General features: G+C 53.7%; 6 protein-coding genes across 6 annotated transcripts; 3 read left to right on the top strand and 3 right to left on the bottom strand.

Annotated features, from left to right (window-relative positions):
* Positions 1-252: 252 nt before the first annotated feature.
* PpBr36_04136 (uncharacterized protein) lies at positions 253-939 on the top strand (the record flags this gene model as incomplete). The annotated part of the gene is made up of 1 exon (XM_029891300.1): positions 253-939. One exon carries the CDS (start codon positions 253-255, stop codon positions 937-939), a length of 687 nt encoding a protein of 228 aa, XP_029749705.1.
* Positions 940-1,928: 989 nt separating this feature from the next.
* Positions 1,929-3,841, top strand: PpBr36_04135 (uncharacterized protein; the record flags this gene model as incomplete). Its single annotated transcript, XM_029891299.1, has 2 exons — positions 1,929-2,678; positions 2,762-3,841. The coding sequence occupies 2 exons, from the start codon at positions 1,929-1,931 to the stop codon at positions 3,839-3,841; spliced, it is 1,830 nt and encodes a 609-aa protein (XP_029749708.1).
* A 763-nt stretch (positions 3,842-4,604) lies between these two features.
* PpBr36_04134 (uncharacterized protein) lies at positions 4,605-6,556 on the bottom strand (the record flags this gene model as incomplete). Its single annotated transcript, XM_029891298.1, has 3 exons — positions 4,605-4,859; positions 5,782-5,938; positions 5,976-6,556. 3 exons carry the CDS (start codon positions 6,554-6,556, stop codon positions 4,605-4,607), a joined length of 993 nt encoding a protein of 330 aa, XP_029749707.1.
* An 841-nt stretch (positions 6,557-7,397) lies between these two features.
* PpBr36_04133 (uncharacterized protein) lies at positions 7,398-8,729 on the bottom strand (the record flags this gene model as incomplete). The annotated part of the gene is made up of 3 exons (XM_029891297.1): positions 8,599-8,729; positions 7,512-8,510; positions 7,398-7,432 (listed from the first exon to the last, which is right to left on the bottom strand). The coding sequence occupies exons 2-3, from the start codon at positions 8,365-8,367 to the stop codon at positions 7,398-7,400; spliced, it is 891 nt and encodes a 296-aa protein (XP_029749710.1). The 5' UTR covers positions 8,368-8,510; positions 8,599-8,729.
* A 622-nt stretch (positions 8,730-9,351) lies between these two features.
* Positions 9,352-10,491, top strand: PpBr36_04132 (uncharacterized protein; the record flags this gene model as incomplete). Its single annotated transcript, XM_029891296.1, has 1 exon — positions 9,352-10,491. The coding sequence occupies one exon, from the start codon at positions 9,352-9,354 to the stop codon at positions 10,489-10,491; it is 1,140 nt and encodes a 379-aa protein (XP_029749709.1).
* Positions 10,492-12,717: 2,226 nt separating this feature from the next.
* Positions 12,718-14,121, bottom strand: PpBr36_04131 (uncharacterized protein; the record flags this gene model as incomplete). The annotated part of the gene is made up of 1 exon (XM_029891295.1): positions 12,718-14,121. The coding sequence occupies one exon, from the start codon at positions 14,119-14,121 to the stop codon at positions 12,718-12,720; it is 1,404 nt and encodes a 467-aa protein (XP_029749712.1).
* Between the last annotated feature and the right edge of the window lie 503 nt (positions 14,122-14,624).

The following is a 14,624-nucleotide window of genomic DNA, read 5'->3' as shown; positions in this document are numbered from 1 at the left end:
AAATTTGACTCTCTATGACTGTGTGACCCTTAAGACACAACAGACCCCAAGAAGCTATTCTTACTTAAAATTTCAACAATAAAATAAAATTAAAAGCAGAGTACACCGGCTCATGAGCGTGAGAAGCCCGCACTTTGGCAACGTGTGGCACATGTCAATTTAGTCGTGATGGAGCCCAACTACCCAGACGAGGCGACCAGAAGGCCTAGTTCGACGCCAGCCGAAATAGGTATTGCACCCGGCCGGCCAAAAATGCCGGCTCGCAGGCGCAGCGGCATCTCTATGTCTCTGCTAAGCGCGATCCTCGAGGCTAGCTCCAGCTCCAGCTCCAGCTCCTTCTGCAGCTCCGATGATGAGAGCTCCGAATCTAGTTTCTCATCATCAGGAGACGCGACTCCGTCTACCGAACGAGAAAATTTCCCGCAGGGGGTCGAGGCATACATGGAAGACGCCTCTACGACGGCGTCCAACGCTCAGCACAGCCCTGAAATAACTTCTTCGGGCCAGTCGTGGGACGGTCGCGACTTCTTACCGTACTGGGACGACGAATGGCAGACAAATCACGGGACCTTTCGCCTGACACAGGCAGGCGAATCTGATCGCCAAGACCGGCGCGGGGCGACTGGCGACAGGAGCGCGACTTCTCGTCTCTGGAAATTCATGACCTGCGGAGATTCAGATGATAGCGGCAGCGAAGCGGAGGAGCGCACCCCATTGACCCTGACCCAGCGGCGGTTGTTGAACCGTCGGAGACAGGAGCGTGCCTACCGGCAGCAGCTGATTGAAGAAAACACCTGGGTATCGCTGAGAGCCATAATATGCGGCTTATTGTTGGCGTCCATCATGATGGCAATCGCCTTGGGCGCGGCGGCGTATATTAATGGCGGCCTCCACGTACCCAATCGTCGACACAAGGGAGAAGCGCACCGGCAGAATTAGCAGGAATGTTTCATGAACGTATGTCTAGTGCAAGTGCATTTTAGTTTAGAGTAAGCAGAAACTAGCCTGGCAAGCTCGGGCATATACCGTTGATGGGAAACAAAAGGAGGCTGGATGGCACGCTATCAATGTTGTGGTGCATCTCTTCGCTTTTTTTGCCATACGATATTGTTACCATTTTCATGCCATTTTCGTGCCATCTTTTTCTCTCTCTCATTTGTTGGGCCATTGCTTAGTGTTGAGTTGATTATTGGCTAGATATGATACCCTTTTGACAGATTGATTTTGTTTTGGCATAGTATCGTGACGATTTGAAAGAGGAAGGCACTGTTTCGTCAGGGTGAATAAAAACACTGGGGGTGGCACACAACCAACTGCCACGTGGAACTGTCGACCGCAGACGCTTACGCAATCACGAGCCGGAACACGTGATTTCGTGAGGTAAGCCATCCTCAAACCCCAAACCCGCTGCGGGGTGGCCTCGTGCAGCGTGCAGTGTAGGCGTGCACAGGGTAAGGGGTTTAGTGTTGCGTCGCGACCGCGTCAGTCAATCAGTCAATTCGACTCGGCCACGGCTAAAATCCACGCAATCAAATTCCAACCCAATTTGGTGAGGCCAGACAAAAGAAGATTAACGCTTTGCTCTTGGCTTGCTCGCTGGCTCTTTTGTTCATCAAGTCTATTGTTCTCGGTTTCTTGCGGACCGAATCTCCAATCAACAGTCGCGTTGCGCGATATTTGATGCCCGAGCGCGTTTCTATTTGCTGGCTGCCACCGCACCCACCGGCAGCAACGCTACGCCGCCGAGGACCAGACCCCCAAGCCTGAGCCCCCCTCCAGTCGGTCAGTCATGCCCGCGTAGGCTGCAGTTCAATTGCACCCAAACAACGACGGCAACAACCCGATCCGACCGACCACCTCTCATTTCCTCGGCTTTTCCATCCTGCCCCTGGCGACGGTTTCTCCCGTCGACGCGGTTGGCCAGAATCATGAACGGTGCCTCCAGGCCCGCCGACCGTGGCCAATCCGACGCGCCTGGGCCCGCGCCTGCCGCCGCCTCCGACACGGCCCGCAAATCCATCTTTTCGCTGCCCTCGCTGCGAGGAGGTAGCGATGCAGAAACCCATTCCAATTATTCTCAACAATTTCAGCAATACCAACAGAACCGTCCGCAATCGTCGGTCTTTGATTGGAACGAGCCGGAGAGAGGCAGGTCAACTCAGCCCGTGGCCCGCAACCTTCATCACACACAGCAGAGCCCAACACACTCTTCACAGGCTCGTCAGTCACATGCAACCCAACAACAGCAAGACCAGTCCAATTCTACATCTCTCGGGGCTCAGCCAAACCCGTCAAACACCAATGTTGCCGCTGCACCCACCAAAGCCGACTCAGAAACAAATGGGGACGCCTTCACACCTCCGACAAGCGCTAGTGACGGCAGCACAAGCGGAGTAGCAAATGGAGATGGTCGCAACTCTCAGGACTCCAGCCAGGACTCCCAGTTGCTCCAGCTTTCCCAATTAGCCGCTGCTAGGGAAAAGCTGCCGGCGGATGGTGAAATGATCTTGAGTCCTGTAAGCGCTGGCTTGAAACGAAAGAGGATTGGCCCTGATGCCGTGGCGACGTCTGGCCGGGATTCTTCAAATACACCTCCAGTTTTCAGTGCACCAAGGATAGGGCACTCGCGGAACACGAGCACCGTCAGCATGGCTTCGACAGGCAGTCGGATGGGAGAGGTTAGCACCACTGGCTTGGTTTATTTGCACGGAAGCGTTTTGATCATGGAGGTCCGGTTGCTAACGCATATATATATTGGTAGCTCTCACATGAGCTCAAAGCACGCCTTTCTTATGCCATGGTCAAAGTCAACAATGGTTGGGAATCACACAGCATAGACGAGGTGGAGTCGCTGGCTTCCCGTGCAGCGTCCCCCAACTCAACTGCGTCTACTCTACCTGGCAGACAGGGGTCCTCGGCGAGTCCTAGACTCTATGGCGCAGACAACCGTAGCCCTACTCGTCCGGCTGGGAGGTTAACAGCCTCAAAGCACGATCGGCGGAATTCTTACCACCCCGGAACCCATGTTACTGGCCAAAACGCTGCTGCTAACTCGGCCATGTCTCCTCCGTTGCTCAAACCGGCGCCGTCGCTTGCTCCTCCGGTATCTATCAAGCCATCATTGTCGTCCATCAACCCCCGTCGCAACTCCAACCCAACTTTTAGTCCCGCATTCCTATCACATGGTTACGTTTCCGCTAGCCCTCGGACACCCGTTGAAACTGCCTCCACACACGGTACGCCGAGGCAAGCCACATCAAGGACACCCATGGTTGATCCCATAATTTTCTCGCCACACCAAAACGTCCGCGAGCAAGATGCAATTGAGTCTCTACTCTTTATGAGCAGCCCTGGAAACTCTGCAAATCTGAAGCATTCCTTCCCTAGCTCATCGTCTCAGCCCGTCATATCAAGTAGGACCGGAGGAGTTGCACCAAACCAACGTACCGCGCTCCCTAGTGGACAGCCTCGGAGGACCCTGCCATCTAGCAGACCTCCGAATTCGCAGCCAACAAAGCGTGTCGGATTTGAACATTCGTCGAGCACACTGAGCGATATGGACATAGATGGACCTTCAAACACATCCCGCGGAACGCCGAGGGGGCCGAGGTCTAATGGCAACGTCAACGGCAACGAACACGCCGAGTTCCAACGACCAAGGATACCTCTAGCGCTACCGGCAGGGTTGGGCACGACAATTAAACCACGCCGGCCAACACTAACAGAAGCAGACATTGACAAGATGCTTGACCAATGCGTGGCCGAAGACGAGTCCGATTCTGATGAGGAAGAGATACAAATACCTGTGAGAGCACCAGGTGTGGGTATAGTCAAGTCTTGAATTGCAATGTCAGACTACATGCTTTCATCCTAGACTTTTAATTTTGGGGTATCATCTACGGTCTGGAGGTATAGACTCTGATGAAAAACACTTATTGTAGCCCTGCTACCTGGCTGAGGCCTCAGAACCTCTGCTGCTTCCATTTCTTTCCATTCAGTCGTATATACAATGCGTTCAACACACTCTTGGGACCATGTTGGGACCATGTCAGTCACCACAAACCCACCAGAGCTCATGGCTGTGGGGGGTCGTGATTGGCTATAAGAATTGTTGCATATTTGCTCATACGCTTCCGTTTGTACACGGAGTCTCTTTGGATTTTGGCTACCTTTCTTACATGATGTGACGACTGGCATACTTTTCATTACTCTTAGCTTTTGCCATGGTTGGTTCAGGCCAATGTGGAGTTTCCTTACTGTAGGCTTTCGAGGCCATCTATTTTCCATCACTTGCCACTGGCGGCGAATCTTTCATGGCGCATTTAGGGGTTCTCATTTCACTTATTGGGCGTTTTGCTTTTTCTTCTCATTCTTTTTCATTGGATTCCTATATCCCTTTCTCTATTTGCTACAAGAGCATCGTCTATACCAACTTGATCCCGTGCTCTCATCGCCGCCAATCCCTCCTTGTTGTGTTCTCCATGCCCCGGCGTGTCAATATAGGTGTAGGACAGGTGGATACTTACGTTGGGATCTCAGGCCAGCGCCACTCGCCTTATTTTCTCAGCATCCACCGATGCTGAAGAGGTCCTCATTTGGACCCTTTAGTTCATCATCGAGGGATGGTGGAGGCCGTCGCAGTCACCCTGTTTCTCCGCAGAAATCAGTCCGTCAGCAGAGCCAAGCCGGCCCAGGTCGTCAAAGCGGTCACTGGCGTCGATGCAGAAGGTGCAGCACGTCCCAGAATAGGATACCTGGTGGACTTGGCACCACTTGTCCTGCGACATGGTCGAGGTGTCACTGCCCCTGCCGTCGCGGCGATGCTTGGTGCTGCAGGACTTCTTGATGGGCTTGTCGACCTTGATGCAGAACGTGCAGCAGCTGCCCGAGTACGAGCCGTGGGTGTCGCAGGATCCGGCCATTTTAATTGGTTGAAGGTTTTTTTTTTTTTTTTTTTTTTTTTTTTTTTTTTTTTTTTTTTTCCTTTTGCAGAATGTAAAAGAATTGATAGCGAAGTGTTGATGTTAGTTGTCTGTTAGAGGAGAGGGCTGTCTTGATGTTGATGATGGTTGGAAGATTTCGAAAAGGGGTTGAATCCCGGACAGCCGAGCTTCTTTTATGTTCATCTTCTCGTGAGGCATGCTTGTCTGCAGCATCACGGAGACAATGATCGTCTGCTGCAAGTTGCGATGTGACGACAAAAGAATAAAGGGGGCTTGGTGAATGGGTTCGTCCGCAGCTTGCAACTCAATGCGAAAGCAATTGGCACTGACCTGAATCAAGAGCTGCGAACGACAGACAATTTCATTGTTCATGTTACAGAGTTAAGATAATCAACAACAGCCCTTTGATGTCATCATCGAGCACAAAGAAAACGAGGCTCAAACGGTGTTGGATACTCACGATGCAAACATGGTGCGCTAGAACGAACAGAGAAAGAACCCTGCGTGAACATGGTAGCCCTGGGGCAAAGTCACTGGCACTCCGTTGTCGGTATACTCGTTTGAGCTGGCATGGACAAAAAGTAAGGAGCTGTCGTTACAAAGACTACCAAGACTCGGCACCGACAAAGATTTTGGATCATGGTGATGCTCTGAACGAAGGGAGGATTCCCTTGCATCATGAGCTGAGGCACAGAAGCGTGATGGAACCGGTCGTAATTTAATGTTAATCCGTTCTATTCCAGCCAAACGCCATCCTATCTAATCATCAAAGCCATTCATTATCGCGAAACGTACAAAATCTTCAAGCCGTCATCCCTACCCCTCTCTTTCTACCAACCCCCGTTGCCATGGTGGTGACCGTGATGATGCCCATGGTGATGATGTCCATGATGATGTGGCCCCTGGGAACCATAATCAGACTGATGGTGGTGACCGTGGTGGCCATGATGCCCGTGGTGATGGCCATGATGACCATGATGATGCTGCTGCTGCTGCTGATGGCCATGCATGCCCGGTATCAAACCCATCAACCCTCCACCCTGATGATGACCCCCTTGGTGGTGGTGGTGTTGCTGCTGCTGCTGGTGATCCTGCCTGTGGTCCTTGATCTTGTGGCTGACAATATTCGCTGCGACGGCGCCGGCGACGGCCCCCAGCATCGTCTTGAGCTTGCCGCCGTTGCCGACCTTGTTGCCGAGGAACGCACCGCCCGCACCGCCCACCACGGTCGACATCAGACCGCGCTCGCCGGCCTCGCCGGCGTGCTGGGCGGAGGAGGGCCCGCCTGCGCGGTTCGGGTCTTGGTAGTACTGCTGCTGCTGCTGCTGCTGGGGCTGGTGCGACGAAGCCGAGTGCGCAGACGTAGGGCGCTTTGCGTCGTGGTCGTACGGCGCCAGCTGCTGCTGCGAGGCGTAGGGGGATGGTTGCTGCTGCTGGGTAGGCGGGTACTGTGGGTATTGCTGGTACTGCGGTGGCTGCTGGTAAGGCTGGCCCTGGTATGGTTGGCCCTGGTATGGTTGGCCCTGGTATGGTTGGCCTTGATACTGCTGCCCTTGGTTTTGAGGGTGCGTGTATGAGTTGTTGTTGTTGTTGTAGTAGTCGGATGCCGACATTTTGGATGTGTGTATCGACACTGTGCTGGTTGTTTTTCTGGTTTTCTGGCTTCTTCCAGGATGCTTCCCAGAGGTCGATATACTACTCTCGACACCCCGAATATGGTCTATAAACACCAAAAACGACCTTGAATTGCTTTGTTTAGTGGTTTTACAGAGAAAAATTTGCCAAGTCACAAAAGTGTGGGAAAGGAAAAGGTAAGAAAGAAAAAAAAACAGGTCAAGATGAGTTGTGAATCTAGGCTTCTAGACCAGGACCTGGTAGGCGCAGGCAGGGACTTCTGCTGAGTAAATATCGGGTGCTGACGCGGTCATGCGGTCCGATGATTTTATTTCAAATGACAGGGCTGCAGCCTGCATCGGGATGCGGCCACACTACAACCAACAGCTGACGGGTAGAGGCGAGTGGTGCGGCGAAGTAATGTACGAGACTAGCAGGCTTGGCTTCGCCCCGATCCATATTTCGGTATTAGTGTGGTTTTTCTCCATATATTTTTTTGGCTGGCCGCGTCATCCGAGAATGTCCGGTAGCTTTGTTGAGCGAAAGTACTAATACTTCCTGGTGGCTCCCGCGTGGTTGTGGGGTCAAGCTTTTTAAAACAAACAAACTGTTGGTTTGAAGAGAAAGAAAGGTAAAAAAAGTTACGCCACTGTGCTGGTGGTGCCCCACAAGAGTTGACCATTTCCATTCTCAAGTTTCACTTCACTCGGAAAACCCTACTGTTTGTATTACTGTGTTTTGACAACCCAGCCTTTAATCCGTAGCTTCCCGCCCCGGCAGAATCAGGCTTGATAACCACATGTTTTCAACGTCCGAGACTGCTGATAGAGTTTTGTAGATCTAGACCCCAAGATCAACGTCCAAGACAACAGGGCCTAACCACGAGTCCGTTAGCGTCGGCGCCGCTTTTTAACGTTGGCCAAGGAAAAAACAAAAACAACACAGAAAACTCACGATGGTCCGAGATAAATATGTCGTCGTCAAAGCGATTTGACAAGACCGCGTGCCCATTGAACCGCAATCCCCCAACGGACGGGTCCTTGACAAACACGTGATCGAGACGCTTGTCGTCCCAAGTCAGCAGCGAGGTGAATGCAGTGTACGTATTGGTGTTGCCGTGCAACCTCTCCCTTGGCACGAGATCCCTTGAATCGCGCATCCTCGTGGCCAGAGTCTTGTACGCCTGGTTCTGGTCGTCCGAGTTGAGGTCGCCGGCCAAGAAGACGGGCGACTTGGACGCGCCGCCATCGTCGCTCTCCCACTCGCCGGCCAGGTTGACAATCATGTCCGCGCTCCTCTTGCGCGCGACCTGGCCCATGTGGTCAAAGTGCGTGCAGAGAAGCACGACCCTGCCGCCCGTCTGCCGGTGCCTCAGCCTCGCCGCCGTCACGACCCGCGGGTATGCGGCGTCCCAGCCCTTGGAGCCCGGCACGTCGAGCGTCTCGCTGAGCCAGTAGGTGCGGTTCGCGTCGAGTTCCCACGTGTCAGGCCGGTAGAGGATCGGAGAGAACTCGCCGCCGTCCTGGCCGTCGTCGCGCCCAAGCCCGACGTGCGCCCAGGTGCCCTCGGTACCGGCCAGGACATCGACCAGCTGCTGTCGGAGGACCTCTTGCATGCACAGGAGCGACTCTGGGCGGTTGGACGTCTCGTAGCTGAGCTGCGCGGTCAGTAGCGGGCGGCGGTCAGACCATGGGCGCTCGCCGATGGTGGGGATCACGACGGCCTGGCGGATGTTGTAGGAGATGATGCGCAGTGGGGTGCAGAGGACCGTCGTCGCCAGGAGGCTGGCGGTCAGGGCGGTGGCTTTCATGGTGGGCAGTGAAGCAGGTGATGATTTTGGAATGAGCGTCGCCGTTGCGAGTGTAACTGGGCTGGCAGAGCCATGTTTTAAGGCTAAATGCTCGACGCATCCAGGTAGGCAAGTCGCTCCCACTACAACAGCGTGCTCTACATCTTGGCAACGCGCATATTTTTTTTTTTTTTTTTTAACTTTGGAAGGGCCATTTCACCGATAAGAAGCTTGCAATGCAACGCTACATACGCCCTACAACGCGACAAAATAATGGTCTCCAAAGAGGGTTTTTGCTGGCCGCGTGCGGGGTTGATTGGAGAGAAGAGAGCGACGCGGTTTGTCGCCAGGGTCGGTCTTTGATTACAGTAGAGGATGGGAGCTGGTTGGTACTTTGCAAAATTTGACGCACGTTTCTGTGCTCCTGGTATTGACCCTTAGACCTCATTCGTATATTTCCTTTCTTCCATGCCCGATTCTTTGGCTTACCAATCTCGACATGGTGTCGGGGTGTTTTTCGACCGTCAATCGAAGCCGCCTTAACCCCGACCATGGCTGAATACCCCCCGCTATCAACATGTGGTCGGATTGGTGACGCGGATTTAAGGGCCAGCAGGCTAAATTCCGTCGTGCAAAAGAGAGGCCTTCCTGGCGGATGAGCCAGCTTATGTTGCCCTAACACCAATATGCATTCCCCCCCACTTCACCAGGGTTGGCGATATGGGCTTCGGTGGAATGCAATTCGCGAACTCGGGCTCCGGCCGTGTAGAGACTGGCGGCGAGCGTCATGAATACAGTTAATGTGTGAGAATCACCATCATCCAGAAATGATATAAGAGGCAATGCTCACTCTATATAGACAGAAAAAGAAATCGTCTATTTCTCCTCATATCAACAGCACAACTTGGTAGAGCTTGCTACTTGCATCTGCTACTTATAACTGCTACTTACAACTATTCATCTATATCCCAAATTACGTTTAAAAAAAATCACATCACAGCAATCATGGCAACCACCGACGACAACACCACTCTACCCTCAACCATGAAGGCCGTCGTGCTCACTGGCGTCAACCAACCCCTTGAGCTGCGCACCGTTCCCGTCCCGCAAGCGACACCAGGCAGCGTCGTGGTCAAGGTGATCTGCATATCCAACGACCGAGGCATCCAGGACGCGGCGCTCGGCAACTCCCCATTCACCTTCCCCACGCCCATGATCCCGTCGTCGCGCGCCGTCGGGCGCGTGGCCCAGCTCGGGCCCGACACCACCAGCCTGGCGGTGGGGCAGCTCGTGCTGCTCGAGCCGCACGTCCGCGCCCGCGACGACCCAAACGTCCAGATCCTCTGGGGCCTGTGGGACGGGCCCTCGGCGCAGAGCAAGAAGTTTGCCCGCGACAACTGGACCGACGCCTGCCTGGCAGAGTACGTGCGCGCGCCGCTCGAGAACGTCCACGCGCTCGACGAGGCCAGGCTCTGCGGCCGCCTGGGCTACTCGGCCGAGGACCTCGTCCACCTCGCGACGCTCGCCATCCTCTACGGCGGGCTGGCGTCGGTCGGGCTGCGCGCCGGCGAGACCGTTCTCGTCGCCCCGGCCACGGGCTACTTTAGCGGCGCCGCGGTCCCCGTCGCGCTGGCCATGGGCGCCGGCACCGTCGTGGCCGTGGGCCGCAACGCCGCGGCGCTGCAGAGGCTGCAGGCGAAATTCGGCGCCGACCGCGTGCGCATCGTGGCGACGACGGGCGACGTCGACGCCGACGCCGCCGCCATGCAGAGGGAGGCCGGCGGTCCCGTGGACGTCTACATCGACGTGTCGCCGCCGGCCGCCACGGGTTCCGGCCACATGCGCAGCGGATTCAAGACGCTGGGCGCGGGCGCGCGCGCGGTGCTGATGGGGTTCGTGCCCGACGACGTGCCCCTGTCGTACACCGAGGCCATGTTCAAGAACCTGACCGTCAAGGGCAAGTACATGTACGAGCGGGAGGACGTGCGGGGCCTGATCAAGATGGCCGAGTCGGGCGTGCTGAAGCTGGGGAGGCACGCCGGCGTTGAGATCATTGGGAGGTACAAGCTTGAGGAGTACGAGGCCATGCTCCATGCGACATCCGAGAATGGGGACGGGTCCAAGTTGATCGTGACGATTCCCTAAGTTGGGTGCAAAAGGTCATGGTCAGCAAGTGTAGGTGTAGCTTATAACTTATGTCCTACAGTTGAAATGCCAAAGGGGATCTTTTTTTTTTTTTCATCTTAGTATGTTTCATATTATCGAACTGATGGATATAACTTTCTATAGCCTGCTCAATATTGTGAATATTCTCCTACGAGTCTACGACTCTGTCCATCAAAGGTCTAGGAGTATATATATATATATCTGCGTGCCGTGACCCGTCCACCATGATGCAATACGAGGTTCCCAAAATTGTGTCCCAGTAACTGGTTTGGGAGGCAAATTCTATTTATATTTTTTTACCGTATAAAGGATATTTCTTTTTATATTCTGCCATGTACTGTTTATATTTCTCGTGGACGTCTATAATCAAAGGTTCAGGAGGAACATAGCCTTGGTCTGTCCACCATTTAATATGAGGTGCACAAAATTGAGCCCAAGTAAGCGGCGGTGTCGAGCTTCGGGGAGCAATTACGCTGCCCGCTTCATGCGTTGAATCCCGAGGCAGGGCCGGCGTAACCTTTGCGCTTTGCGACCACGATCGACCTATCTCGATTCCTGGGTTTTCCAAGGGGATTTTTGCTCGTTTCGAAACCCGTTCACGCGACCCTGTCAGCTGATTTTCTTTCGCAATCATTGTAGCTACTTCCTGTTGTTGGGCAAGCCCTGAACTGTCGTTAGGAGCCAGCAGCGTTTAAACACGCGTCATGACCTCGGAGGTACGCTTGGCTACTCACCTGCTTTCCCTGAGCGGTGCAGGCCGTTGCGGCATGTGGTTCAATGGTTGGGTTCGAAGTTGTGGCGCGACGTCGCTTTTGAGCCAAGCGAGGTTGACCCAGCTTCTCCCAATCTTCATCTTTGGGGTCTTTCGGCTTGGGCGGCTCTTCCATCATTTTTTTAATGTGTGGAGCCATTGCACGACCAGTTTCCCGTAGCTCGGGGGTCTGTTCCGACGGTCCTGGAAGTCTCGAATACGCTCCCATTATCTGCCTTTGGTTCGATTGACGGGGGTCGAGGGCGTTAATAAATCCATAGCTAGGGCGCGTAACAGGCTCGTCGGTTCTATCGGACTTTGAATGCTGGGTAAAAGCGGGTACACGCCCCTGTGAACCCCTATGGGTGTGTTCGCGGGGGGCAATTATTGAGTCCGAAGCCCCGGTCGGGCTGGCGATAGAGCCGTAAGTAAAAAGAGTAGCAAGAACAAATTGGGAACGCATTGTCGCAGTGTGGTTTGCAAACAGGTCAAAGCGTAATAGAGGTTATGTAAATGGTGTATTATGGATAAAGAGATGGAATCGTTTGCAAAAGTAGGAAGTGGGTAGTAATTTGGGGAGACAAAGTTCATTAAAAACATTCAACGTCAAGCACTGGAAGGCAATTAGAGGCTTTTATAAAAGATTTCAAGGATGTTCTTCAAATCCATAGCCTATGCCCTATGAGTAGTTGCATATCGTAGGATCCCTACTGGCTGAGGTACTTTTATCGTCCTGGTATGTTTCCTACCATATAAGTAAATATAAATAGACATTTGCATAACTAATATGGCGCAAGTGTCCATCATTGACCGGCATCTTCCAAGTCTTTTTCGTGACCTGATCTAAATATATCCAGAACTTTGACTCAGAACCTTTTAAAGCAAAAAAAAAAAAAAAAAAAAAAAAAAAAAAGAAAACATGTTATAACACGCACTGTTTCCCATGTGCAAGACAAATTGCTAGCTCTCATGGACAAGCTGTGAAGTGCCTAAGTGAGGGACACTTTTCAAAGTAAAAGAAAGAAAAATAGGTACAAGTCAATTGATAGCGAGAATTTGCGAGCTGATTGCAGAACAGCTGCTATTCCGGCACTACTGTAAACTTACTGCATAAACTTAACAATGGTGGATTTTGAATTACAATAGCTGTCATGCTTGGGGTAGAATCGTCACCAAAGTAACTTTTGGTCGATCCGGATTCCTTACCTGGGCACTTGAAATATGGCACCTATATAAACTATGAGTTGCAGAGGTTTGGTAAGATGTAAGCCTCGAGTAGTTACTAAATTAGTCACAAAGATATTCACCCCGTCAATCACTTTTAATTAATTGCAAACACTTGGGTCCAGGTGAAGCTATTACGACATGTCATTGCCTGTGCAGCGTGAGCCTGTGGGAGACTTAGCTGGGCTACAGCCTACAACAAATCAGGCCTTGAAAAACCCCCCTAAACCCTACCATATCAGCGGTGGTATCAGCCGACTCGGGGCCATGCAGGTTTGGGGCAGGGCAGGGATGGTCATGTGCCGGTACGACTTTCTCCTCCAAAAGTCAACGGCGTCGGGAAGGCCGACCGCCGGCATGAACAGCTCGAACCTGCAGCTATACATGGTGAAGGCGCTAGCCGGGTTGCTGTACTTGACAGACAACTTCTCGTTCAGCTCCGTCATCTTGGCCTTGTAGCTCGCCGGGTCGTAGGTCGACGCGATGCGAAACAGCGCCACGCAGAACCTCACCCATGCGCACGCCGTTTCCGGGTCCGCCATTCCTTCGAACTGGCGCATCTCCACCGTGAAGAGCCCGGCCCTTGGATCCTCGTCCGTCGGCTTGTCGCCCTTGCGCTTGACGGCGAGGCCGCTGAACAGCAGCCGCAGTTCGTCTGGCCCGAGGCACGTCCACAGCGTCTCCAGCGCCTCGTGCCGCTTCTCCGAGGGCCGCAGCGGCCAGGGCAGGTGTTGGTGCATGATCTCCAGGTGACTCTTCCGGTCCGCCTCCATGACGGCCAGTTGCTGCGGGTTCTTGAGCTGCGACGAGATGGCCATCTCGCTGTCCATCTGCCGGCTCTCCTGGACGGTCAGGAGGGCCGACATGACGCTCTGAGAAAACTTGCTCTTGAGCCTCCACGGGTTCGCCATCTTGTAGATGATGCCCTCGCACAGCAGCACCAGCGAGATCATCTTCTTGACCGTGAGCAGGTCGACGCCGCCGTCGAGGCTCGAGAGGTGCACGTGGAAGCCGGCGGAGCGCGGCACCACGAACCGCAGGCTGCGGCGCAGCGTGTGCAGCGCGACCGAGATCGCGTCGGCGCTCTCGCTCGCACGCGCCACGGGGCCCGCGAGCTCCATGCCCGGCTTCTCCTCGATGCCGAGCGGCTCGTTCGGGACCGCCCAGAGGTAGCGCTCCCGGAGGATGCAGTCGGTGTTGTTCTTGTCGTGCTTGACGCTGCCGTCCGTCTTGAGCCGCCAGAACCGATGCTCCACCGACGAGCCGTCGGGCGGCATCGGGACGCCCTGCTCCGCGGCCTGCTCCGCGAAATACTGCTCTATCGCCGCCATTGCCTCACCCGCCTCCATGTTCTCGATTTTGGAGTTCACGACGGCATCCATCACCGCCGGCAGCCCTGCGGCTCGGAACTGCCGGTGGAGCGCCGCGTTGGCCAGGACTGTTGCGTCGTGTCTGGTCATTTCCCACGCGCCGTTGTTCGTCTCGACGTCATCTATAATCACGTACCTCGTGTCGCGAGGGTCCGGGTCTGCCTTGCCGGGGGGTACATAAGGTATCAGGTATTCGAACTCGACGCCGACGAAGCAGTCGAAGCCGTCAACAGCACAAGCGTTTGAGGCTGGCCTTGGGGCCATTGGAGAATGAAAGTTTGACATTGGGGTGCAGTTGCAAAAGGGCACTTGACTGTTGAACTCGAAAATTAGCAGCAATAGTCAGGGGGTTCTCTTGCCTTGTTAGCTGGAATGCTTGTGGCCAGTACAAAAGATAACCCTTGGTTGCAGCTGTGACCATGAGCCTTGGGGCTTTATCAAACAAGAAAACATGCAAGCTTTCAAGCCGAGTGACGAGAGACGGTCATGGCTGTTTTATCAAGCAGGTCTGTTTTGAGATCTGCATCCTTGAAGACTATGAAACAAAGAAGCTTAATTTGCAAGTGAACGCACATTGTTGCTTTGTTCGTATGAATCGTATCTTTGTCTGCAATTTGACAGACAAAGAGGAAAAAGAAACATTGTGGCAATCTGATGCTCTTGGGATGTACGGAGAGGCTTGGTTAAGATGCAACTTATTGTATAATTTGTATTCAGCAGAAGGGGCAAGGACCTGTTTGCCTCTTCCCCAGCGTACTCTAGAGTCT

This window comes from Pyricularia pennisetigena, chromosome 6 (genome assembly GCF_004337985.1).
Source record: "Pyricularia pennisetigena strain Br36 chromosome 6, whole genome shotgun sequence".
Taxonomy (NCBI): Eukaryota; Fungi; Ascomycota; class Sordariomycetes; order Magnaporthales; family Pyriculariaceae; genus Pyricularia; species Pyricularia pennisetigena.
Note: the sequence above shows the minus strand (reverse complement) of the source record. Positions and strands in the feature narration are given on the sequence as shown.